This window comes from Styela clava, chromosome 12 (assembly GCF_964204865.1).
Source record: "Styela clava chromosome 12, kaStyClav1.hap1.2, whole genome shotgun sequence".
NCBI lineage: Eukaryota > Metazoa > Chordata > Ascidiacea > Stolidobranchia > Styelidae > Styela > Styela clava.
The window spans coordinates 8312726-8322878 of record NC_135261.1 but is presented as its reverse complement, the minus strand read 5'-3'; the positions used below and the strand labels follow the sequence as shown (position 1 = coordinate 8322878).

Here is a 10153-nt window from a genome sequence, read left to right as displayed (position 1 = left end):
CCTCTAATCAAAAACGGATAAAAAGCCTGGAAGAGCGTATTGATGAGCTTGAGGACGACCTGCAGTATTATGCGGAACGCCAGCATGATCAAGAAAGGCGCTCTAGACTCCAAAACCTGGAATTCCATGGAGTCCCTGTTACAACAAAAGAAAACACTGATGCAGTAATCACAAGAATTTGCTCTTTTATTCAAGTTGACATTAAAGAAACAGATATAGTTAATTCACACAGGCTCAACACAAGATACAAAAACCAATCGACTCAGCCAAACATAAAAACTGAAAGACCACCCCCTTTAATAATCAAATTTTCTAACAGAAGGGTTATCAGCCAAATAATGAAAAATAGAAGAAACTTGAAGCTTATTCCAAAAGACTCTGGATACCCTACCAACATGTTTATAGTAGAAAATTTAACGGATTACACAAGAGATCTATTTTATCAAGCGAGAGAAAAGAAAAACGAATGTGGCTACTCAAGCATTTGGACATCAAGTGGGAGGATCCTAGTCAAGAAAAATGACTTTTTCAGACCAATACTCATCAAGAATGAAGGTGACCTGAATTTAATTAAATAGAGTCACACCTAATTTTTTTTTATTGAAACTCTTATTATAATGTCATTGGGCAACCAATGTACCATATGTAATAGACTTTGTAGAGCAAATGAATCTTATTTTTGTTGTGCCTTCTGTTTGAAACCTTTTCATAATGATTGTGCAACCTCTGAAGGGAATATATATTGCATCTCGAATACCTGTCCATCTTGTACTCGAACTCAATTGTCAATGCAACATTCAAATGAGGCTTTGTTTTCCAATTCAATTGGCTCTCAACAACCATGTCTAGAAAATGACCCCATATTATTTAATTTCAACTCCATGACAAACTTCTCATGTGATACTCTTGAAATAGAAGAAATATCGACTATTTCCAATCCTAGTAATCTCTCTATTTTCCATATGAATATTCGGTCAATCCAGAGAAATTTCGATTATTTGATAAATCTTCTGTCTGAATTCCAACACCCACCTCATATCATTGGAATCAGTGAGACCAAGTTGAAACACAACCCCTTGGCAAAAATCAACATTCCTGGTTATAACTTCATTCATCAACCCTCTGATACAAATGCTGGAGGGGTAGGATGCTATATCCGAAGCAACTTAAAATTCAAGATTATCCATGATATAAAATTGAATCATCCAGATTGCGAAGACCTCTGGATAGAGTTAAATAACTCGGATAACCATAAAACAGTCAAAACACTCATTATTTGCATTCTATACAAACATCCACGAAATGATATTCCAACCTTCACAAGTGCTCTTTCTGCTGTTCTTGAAAGAATATCGAACAAACAATTCATTTTGCTTGGAGATTTCAACATAAACCTCTTGAAACATTCCTTGAACAAATCCATATCTGAATACATGGATATGATATCTTCATATTGCACGGTGCAGATCATCACAAAACCTACCAGAGTCTCAAGTTCATCTTGCACATTAATTGATCATGTATACACCAACATCATACATAAAAAAATCCATGCTTATGTCATATCCTGCTCGATAACCGACCACTTTCCAGTTTTGTGTTCTATTTCCGACATATCTCTCAACAGTCGTAACGAACCTCGATACAAACGAGACATGAAACAGTTTCGCATCGACAATTTCCGAGAGGATGCTGATTCAATCTTCACCAGCTGGTCTTCTACAATAGTACCCAATAGGGAAAACTTTGATGCATTATGTGATGATTTTATCTTCAAAATCAAAAATCTTATTGACAAACATGCCCCTATGAAAATGCTATCTAGAAAAGACCTGAAAATTAAGAAAAAACCATGGTTAAGCAAGGGTATTCGAGTGTCAATCAAAAATAAAAATAAAATGCGCAATAAGTACTATTTGAAAGGTAACATGTCACAGCAGCATTTGTACAAGAGGTATTGCAACAAACTGAAAGGAATAATAAACAAAGCTAAACAACTTTATTATCATAATACACTAAAGCAAAACCGAAACAATATAAAGCAAACATGGAGAACAATCAAAGAAATAGTAAATGTTAAGAATGACAAACAGAATACTATTACAGAAATTATGTTACAAAATAAAATTATTTCTTCTGACAAATTGCTGATAGCAAATGAGTTCAACAGCTATTTCACTAACATCGGTCCAAAATTAGCCAGTGAATTTAATGATGTTTCGGATTACAAAAAATATTTACATCTGAAGATCTCACAAACCATATTTCTTCAGCCTGTTTCACTCTCTGAAATTATATGTGGTATTTTAAGCCTGAAAAAGGGCAAAGCTGTTGGTCCTGATAACATTCCATCATGTTTCCTTCAGCATATTGTGGACATAATATCGCCGGCCCTTATGATTTTGTTCAATGCGTCAATACAGTTGGGTATGTACCCTTCAGTTTTCAAAATTGCTCGAGTAACACCGAACACCTTCAAATCTGGTGATAATAAATTAATACCTAACTACAGACCGATTTCTATCCTTTCTTGTTTAAACATGCTTTTTGAAAAACTAATATACGAAAGAATGGTAAAATTTATTACTAAACATAATATAATTAATAAGTCTCAATTTGGATTTAGGGACAACCACTCAACTAACCATGCTATTTTAGACATGATGTCATACATCTATGACAAATTAGAAAATAATGAGATTGTTTGTTCTGTTTTCATTGATTTAAAGAAAGCGTTTGATACAGTTGACCACAAAATTTTGCTTCATAAACTATTTAATTATGGATTTCGTGGACCCGCCCAATCACTTTTAAAGAGCTACCTAACAAACCGAGTACAATTTGTAAAAATTGGTGAAGTAACATCTGAGACTTTACCAATAGTTTGTGGCGTCCCACAAGGATCATGTTTAGGTCCAATCCTTTTCTTAACATATATCAATGATCTCACCAACTGCTCAAACTTATTAACGAAATTATTCGCCGACGACACCGGCCTTCTCTCCAGTCATAATTCAATTCCAACTTTAGAGAATAATGTGAACTATGAAATGATGAAGGTGCATGATTGGATGGTATCAAACAAACTGACAGTTAATATTGAAAAATCGAAATCCATGATAATCACTCCTCAAAAGCATCAGATAAACCATGACTTGTCAATAAAAATTGATGGTACCAAATTAGAAAATGTGTTATCATACAAATACCTGGGAATTTTTATTGATTCTGGTCTTAAATGGGACAAACATATTGAGCATGTGGTAAAAAAAATAACCAGAGCAGTTGGTATCACCTACAAGCTCAAACAATACATGCCTACATCTACCCTGCGCTCTGTGTATTTTTCACTTTTTCAATCTTATGTCCAGTATGGAATCGCAGCATGGGGAGCTGCTGCACAAAAATATTTAAGACAAATTAATGTTTTACAAAACCGAATTGCTAGATCTCTTTGCAATGCAGCACCTAGAACTAATATTAATCATCTTTATTCGTCACTCAACATTCTAAAATTAACAGACTTATTCAATTTTGAAATTGCAAAACTAATGCATCAACACCAAAATAAATCCCTACCCGAAGCATTCGATAAATATTTCACTAAGCAGTCTAAAACACACACACACTACACCCGATCTTCTGCGCGTGAAAATTATTTTGTGCCCAGATATTCCACTGCAAGAACACAAAACTCAATCAAGTATATGGGCATTAAAATATGGAACAATATTCCACATGAAGTAAAATCACATGGCTACACGACTTTCAAGAATACATATAAAAAATATTTAATCAAAAACTACCGGTACCGTTAGTCTTCATAAACTGTGGTTTTGCTGACAGCTGGACAGTGTCATACAGCACCATACCGGTACCGTGGTAACCTACCGGTACTGTCTTCTGTGTCATATAAACGATAGCGGTTCATTAGTTCGCTTCACTGTGTACCGTGATATAGCTTCCGAGTTATCTAATATGGTATTATCTTACTTACTCACATATTTTCAAATTTTCTGTCTCTATAAATCAGATTCTGAAGCGCGTGCGGTCGCTCAGCAACCTGAACAATTTTCCAGTTCGTTGACAAATGATTGCCCTCCGTAGCTAACCAACTGTAACTAAGATGTGGCTGGAGTCGCCTCCGATCTGGATATATGCGCCTAACATCGGCCTGGTGCCAAATTTTATTTTCTACCCTAAAAGTTTTATGTGGATGGTTGTACATTGAGTATGAATTGTGCCTTATAATTCGTACATAGAGGTTGCTTAATTTAATTTTTCTCATCAAATAAAAATGATCGCTCAATTTAATGTTGCATATGACAATATATAAAAATTTAATCGCTGCAATTGTACAAAAACACAGCTGAATGATATGGTGATTTATTTTTATAATTACTGTATATCAATTGAATTTTCCCGACTTTTATTTTTACTTTCTCTCCCAAATCATATATAATGATTCATATCAACCTTGTTGGTTAATTTATGAATGGATAAGCTTTTCTTCGTGCATATTGCTTTCACTTATTTCAATTTTTTATTATTGACTCGTTTTTAATCTTGGTGTCGCAGACTTCTGATGACCATTCCTGGTCCTTCGCGACTTCCTGTCAATTGCGATGAAATCCGTTACTGTATTTGATATGTACTGTAATACTGAATTTGTATTGTGATTTCTTGCACGACGAAATAAACTTATTGTCTATTGTCTATTGTTATAAACAGAAACTCCTATTATCTCAATAAGGGTAATTATGTACATCGTACGGATGGGAACTTAGATATAATTATTTCAATGAGTGCCAAAGATCTTGAGAATATAAATTTTAATTTGATAATGACTGGGTGGAACATGTTATGTTCTTAAAACTGGTGTAATTTGATTCCTACGAAAGTCTTTGTTCAAATTTTGGGAAAAATTAACTTTGTTTTGATGATTTCAACATGAAATGGGGTACATTTGGGGGTTGTTTGCTATAGTGGCAGCATCAGGCGGGCCAGATCGAGAATTACCCAACGGGCCGAATTTGGCCCGCGGGCCGTAGTTTGCCCATGTCTGCCCTAGCCCCTACTACGACGCCGCGGAGCGCCGAAAAGTCCGCGTGGGCGTTTGTATGGCCGCAGCCGGCCAAACCAAAGAGGGAATAGCGACTGCGTGGTCGCATTAGGACAGAGTGTCTGACCAAATTTTTATCGTATGTGTGAAAAGTTTTGCCTTAAAAAAAAAAAAAAAAAAACTTTGCCTTTAACCTGTCATTAGTGGTGCTTGCGAAAATGCCAGAACAGTCTGGATAATGAATATTATGAGCTGAGCAGCTGGTGAGAACAGCCGTTCTGCGCGTATTTCGCTTCATTTTTGCATACAAACAAACATGTCGATGTCGGCAGATTCGTCAAATTTAATAAACAAAGATGAAATACTTATTTCTCTAGTAAAATCACACCCGATGTTATTTGATCATAGCCATGTTGGGTATCGTCAAAAGGAGCTGCGAGAATCTATATGGCAGGATATCGCTAATACGCTGCAATGTCGCCCGAAAGAAGCTACCGACAGATGGAGATCGCTGCGGGATAAATACTGCAGAACATGGAGGAGGTCGTTGACAAACCCTGGCATTGAACAGGATTGGTATCTCTTCAACGCTATGAATTTTATACAGCCTCACTTACGACCAAAATTACATCACTCAGCTTCGTCAGGTGCAGTTATTCAAGACACTCAAGAAATTGCAGAAAATGATCTGAAATTGCCAGTTCCACAGATCATTAGGCATAGAAATGGTGGATTTGCAATGACAACAAATGGAAGCGTATATTTATCTGATTCTTCAGAATGTTCTGAAGGTATGCCACCATTGCCAAAACGTCCTAGAAAACACGTTTTTCAGTACAAAATGACGAAGAATAGTAACACAGAAAATCTTGCTTGTATACCTGAGATACTGAGACTATTGGAGGAAAAGCAGTCGGCGCCAACATCTGCTGCCTCAGATTCATCAACATGCCCTCAAGATGAAGATGATTTATTCATGTCAAGTATGACTACAGCCTTAAAACGAATGGAACCAAAACAAAAATTTGAGATAAAAATGGGTATAATGAAATTGATGTATAAGACTGAACTTGAACATGATGAATCTCCAGGAACTTCTAATATTGTAATACCATCAAAATGATGGTTTTACACTGCGTGCAAATTCAGAATTTGAAGACTCGATAGTACAGTAGGATACTCACCACCTCACAAGTTTCAATATTTTTCATGTATTAATAAGTTGAATTTTATCCATATTATGGATACTTTAAAATGTGGGTCTATATGCAAATGTAAGGAGCATCATTTTTCACATTCCTCAAAACGATAATAGAAAAAAAACCTAGGTTAAGCTCAATGAACATTATCGAATTCATTTTACTTCATCATTGTTGTTTATTTGCATCCACTTCGGTAATAATGTATAATTAAGTAAGAAGTAAGAAAAAAAGAGTGGAATTAGTATAACAATCATGTCAGTTGTTTTTTATTTTTATAATATATTATCATTTTAATTATTTTTTTAATTCTTATACTATCCATTTCTACCATCATTGTGAGATTGAGTAACTATGTGGTGGTTTTTGACTCAGGAATTAACTTGTATAAGAAGCTGTTTAATGAATTTTCCACATAACATATCTTGGGGTAGTAAATGGGTTAATTCATTTCATATAGAAATGTTATAGAAGGACCATATCTTAATTTTGATGGAAATCATCAACTACAAGTAAGGATTAAATGTTTTCTAATAAAAATGAACTGTTAATAGGATTTTTATGAGGATGTACAGGGTGACTCCAAGAAAACAAAAATTTCTTAATTGCTTTCATAAAAATGAAAAAAAATTCTTTACTGCTTGAACTTATGTTCGTGTTTGCTTATACCCAAAAGTCTCAGTAATCGAGGATGCTTTGCACAAAAGTTATGTTTCCGCTGGAATATGTTCCCAATGCTTGTCACTCTGTAGAGAAATATGTATATTGGATTGTCACCCGCTGATTGAGGTAACACTTCTTTCCCGAATGGGTCTTACGATCACCGCATATCTTGCTATAAATATTTCTATATCAATTTTTTTTTTCAAGTATTATTATGAATAAATGAGGTGGTGGGCTCATTTTGTAGACAAGTGCAATAAAAAGAACCTATTAAATAATTAATTGATATATTATTCTGACATTTCAGTTATTTATATTCTCTTACAACATATTTATAACACGGTATGCAATATTTTTCTGTGATAAAGAAAGATTCAAAATGTATTTTCATTTTATTTGTCTTATTTAAATGCATATCTCTGAAAACATGAATAAGATTTATGACTACAATATTTGAGTCTATTCAGTAAGTGCAGGCAAAACTCAATTAGTTTCATTGGTTTTATTTTTTTATATATCATGATACTGGTGATTTATGTTATATTTACTTTGTCAAGACAGAGATGATATATGATATCATTCTTTTTATTTTTCAAGATTCAATATAGTATATAATTTTTACTAACAATAGATGTCTCGACAAGTTTCAAGAACCCCAGAAGGAAAAATTGTGGGTGAACTGTTCACCCTAACCTATGGTGCTCTAGTCACCCAATTGATAAAGGATTATGAAAGAGATGATGAAGTTAATAAACAGTTGGATAAAATTGGTTATAATATAGGAATTAGACTGATTGAAGATTTCCTTTCCAGGTATTATGATCTTTTTAATTCATGTTTTTTAATGTGTGTAGGGGAGATGCGTGTGAGATAATTATTCGACCTTGGGCAGTATAGTAGAAGTTCTTCACTTGTATTTGATAGCATGTTCAAAATAATGGCTTAACTTTATGCACTATTAGCAATCTGGTAAGTAGGCTACTTATTTCCATAATTGACTTTGACTGATAACATCACAGGGGTCTTGAAAAAATAAGGGAAATCCTATCTAAGAATAAAATAAGATGACACAAAATTTTAATACCTATCATTATATTGCATTGCAACTTTTCTGTTTCCAAATTTTTATACCTAAACTTTACAGCCACTTTTCATTTTAGCTGGAGACATATAAAATCTCTCAACAGTATATCATATATCATCCTGAAGATTTTGTGTATTTTATAAATTGTCAGTAACCATAGCATAGTAGTTTCAATTAAAATTCATACTAGGTATGATATTTTGTTATGTACATACTTTATGAAATTGACATGAAAAATATTTCAGGTCAACAGTTGGAAGATGTTTTGATTTTCGAGAAACTGCTGATGTGATGGCCAAAGTTGCTTTTAAGATGTATCTCAATGTCACTCCAGTGGTCACAAACTGGTCACCCGGAGGTGATGAATTCTCTCTCATTTTTGACAACAATCCACTGGTTGAATTTGTGGAATTGCCAGAAAGTCACAGTGAACTAGAATATTCAAACATTCTTTGTGGTGCAATAAGAGGGGCACTGGAAATGGTGCAAATGGAAATAGAAGCAAGTTTTGTACAAGATGTTTTAAAAGGTGATAACGTCACTGAACTTAAAATAAAATTTATTAAGCGATTGACTGATGCATTGCCAGCTGGGGAGGAATGATTTTTATGGTTTAAATGTAGTTTTACATTTTGTTTAAAATATTTAATATTCTATTACCGGTAAATGTTGGATGCATCACACAAAAAAAAATTCCAGATTAAGGTTGATTCCATGTGTCATCTGATTGCAGATGAAATTAGTTTTTGCGATGAATCAAACGGATTGACTATATTTTTTGTGAACCAAAGCAATTTCAATGCATAATTATTAAAGCATGATTTCATGATTAAAGAAAACCAATAAACTTATTGCTGTTAGTAAGAAATATTTGAGCATGTTATCACTGGGTTTAGTCAATTATGTATATTTGATAATATTATCTTTTTCATGTATTGTTTCAAAGAGGGTTTCTCCAATTTGTTATTGCCTAATCTCTCAATCATGGAATTCTTTACCCTTCATTATGCGAAGATTTTGTTCAATGTTTCCAGAAAATATGTCAAGTGAACTGTCATAATTGACGGAGGGATTCTTAAATTTTTAGGGGTATCAATTATAGAATAATATCAAAATGGATGACTTCTTTATTCTGATTTTGCAATTCAAATTGATACATTTTTAATGAACTATAGTATCGTTTTTTCAAATTTCTAGATTATTTTAGGTTAATGAAAATTACAATATATTACCAGGAAATCGCTACATTGATTCTTTGACTAAAAAACATGAAATCATAGCACACATGCTTTACTGCTGTTATTGTTCCAAGTATTGCTTGCTTCTCAAGTGGGATTTTTCACTGCGTATAGCCGTAGAATATCAGTGCAGTTGACATTCATAGTACTATATTTCTTCAGCATTTCATTTTATCTTTAGTGAAATAGAAAATTTCCAATTTTGTCATTGCATGTATAATTTTTGAACAAATTCCTTACACCAATAGCTTAATTTTATTCGGAAAGTATGCCAAAATGGATATAATTGTTGCCCAAGTCAAGTTTATTTTATCAAACCAGTAAAAAATAAACACAAACAATATTCAAAAAAGAGGTAATTATACTTTTTTACTTTGGAAGGGAACCACCGGGAGCCAAATCTTGATATCTAGCAAAGACACCCAAAGTTCACTTCTAATATCTAGGTAAAAAGATAATTTAATTATAGCTTGGGTATCTTTTTGTATTTCGTCATCACTATCAACAATTCAATGAATTATTACGCATTCCATATTGTATTACATATAAATGGCTATTGCAGAAGACACAATGTTTGAATACGATAATGCAATATTGAAAGAATAAAACGAGACAATAATATGAGTACAGTATCTACCTCTGATATAAGCAAAACAACGTTTCAATATCGATTGATCCTTCACTTCACATTTGGAAATAAAATATCGTAATACAGTTATAGGTAGTGATTTGGCAATACAGCGTTCGTGACATTTACGTGATGCTGCGCGAAAAATAGAACAAACGTGAAGCGACCAATTTAGATTAGAAACTGTGCTTTTCACTCTTAAGAAACTATCTACTTACATACTGTCTGTTTTTGCGTCAATTTCGAGGCCCAGAAATTTATTCAATATATAACTCTTTT

The 10153-nt window shown here is 33.5% G+C and overlaps 3 protein-coding genes across 3 annotated transcripts; all 3 read left to right on the top strand.

The window, feature by feature from the left end:
• Positions 1–881: 881 nt before the first annotated feature.
• LOC144430455 (uncharacterized) lies at positions 882–4107 on the top strand. The gene is made up of 2 exons (XM_078118393.1): positions 882–2427; positions 4034–4107. Exons 1-2 carry the CDS (start codon positions 882–884, stop codon positions 4105–4107), a joined length of 1620 nt encoding a protein of 539 aa, XP_077974519.1.
• A 657-nt stretch (positions 4108–4764) lies between these two features.
• Positions 4765–7522, top strand: LOC120329961 (uncharacterized). Its single transcript, XM_078118502.1, has one exon. The coding sequence runs from the start codon at positions 5379–5381 to the stop codon at positions 6183–6185; it is 807 nt and encodes a 268-aa protein (XP_077974628.1). The 5' UTR covers positions 4765–5378; the 3' UTR covers positions 6186–7522.
• Positions 7523–7544: 22 nt separating this feature from the next.
• On the top strand, positions 7545–9600 carry LOC120329962 (trafficking protein particle complex subunit 3-like). Its single transcript, XM_039396768.2, has 2 exons — positions 7545–7737; positions 8254–9600. The coding sequence occupies exons 1-2, from the start codon at positions 7556–7558 to the stop codon at positions 8609–8611; spliced, it is 540 nt and encodes a 179-aa protein (XP_039252702.1). The 5' UTR covers positions 7545–7555; the 3' UTR covers positions 8612–9600.
• Positions 9601–10153: the final 553 nt, after the last annotated feature.

Excerpts from the sequence above, each read along its gene's own strand:
- LOC144430455 (XM_078118393.1), top strand. The coding sequence starts at position 882 with ATGACAAACTTCTCATGTGATACTCTTGAAATAGAAGAAATATCGACT. Across the intron at positions 2,428-4,033 it reads CAATGCGTCAATACAGTTGG|ATTCTGAAGCGCGTGCGGTC; the intron begins GTATGTACCCTT and ends TCTATAAATCAG.
- LOC120329961 (XM_078118502.1), top strand. The coding sequence starts at position 5,379 with ATGTCGATGTCGGCAGATTCGTCAAATTTAATAAACAAAGATGAAATA.
- LOC120329962 (XM_039396768.2), top strand. The coding sequence starts at position 7,556 with ATGTCTCGACAAGTTTCAAGAACCCCAGAAGGAAAAATTGTGGGTGAA. Across the intron at positions 7,738-8,253 it reads ATTGAAGATTTCCTTTCCAG|GTCAACAGTTGGAAGATGTT; the intron begins GTATTATGATCT and ends AAAATATTTCAG.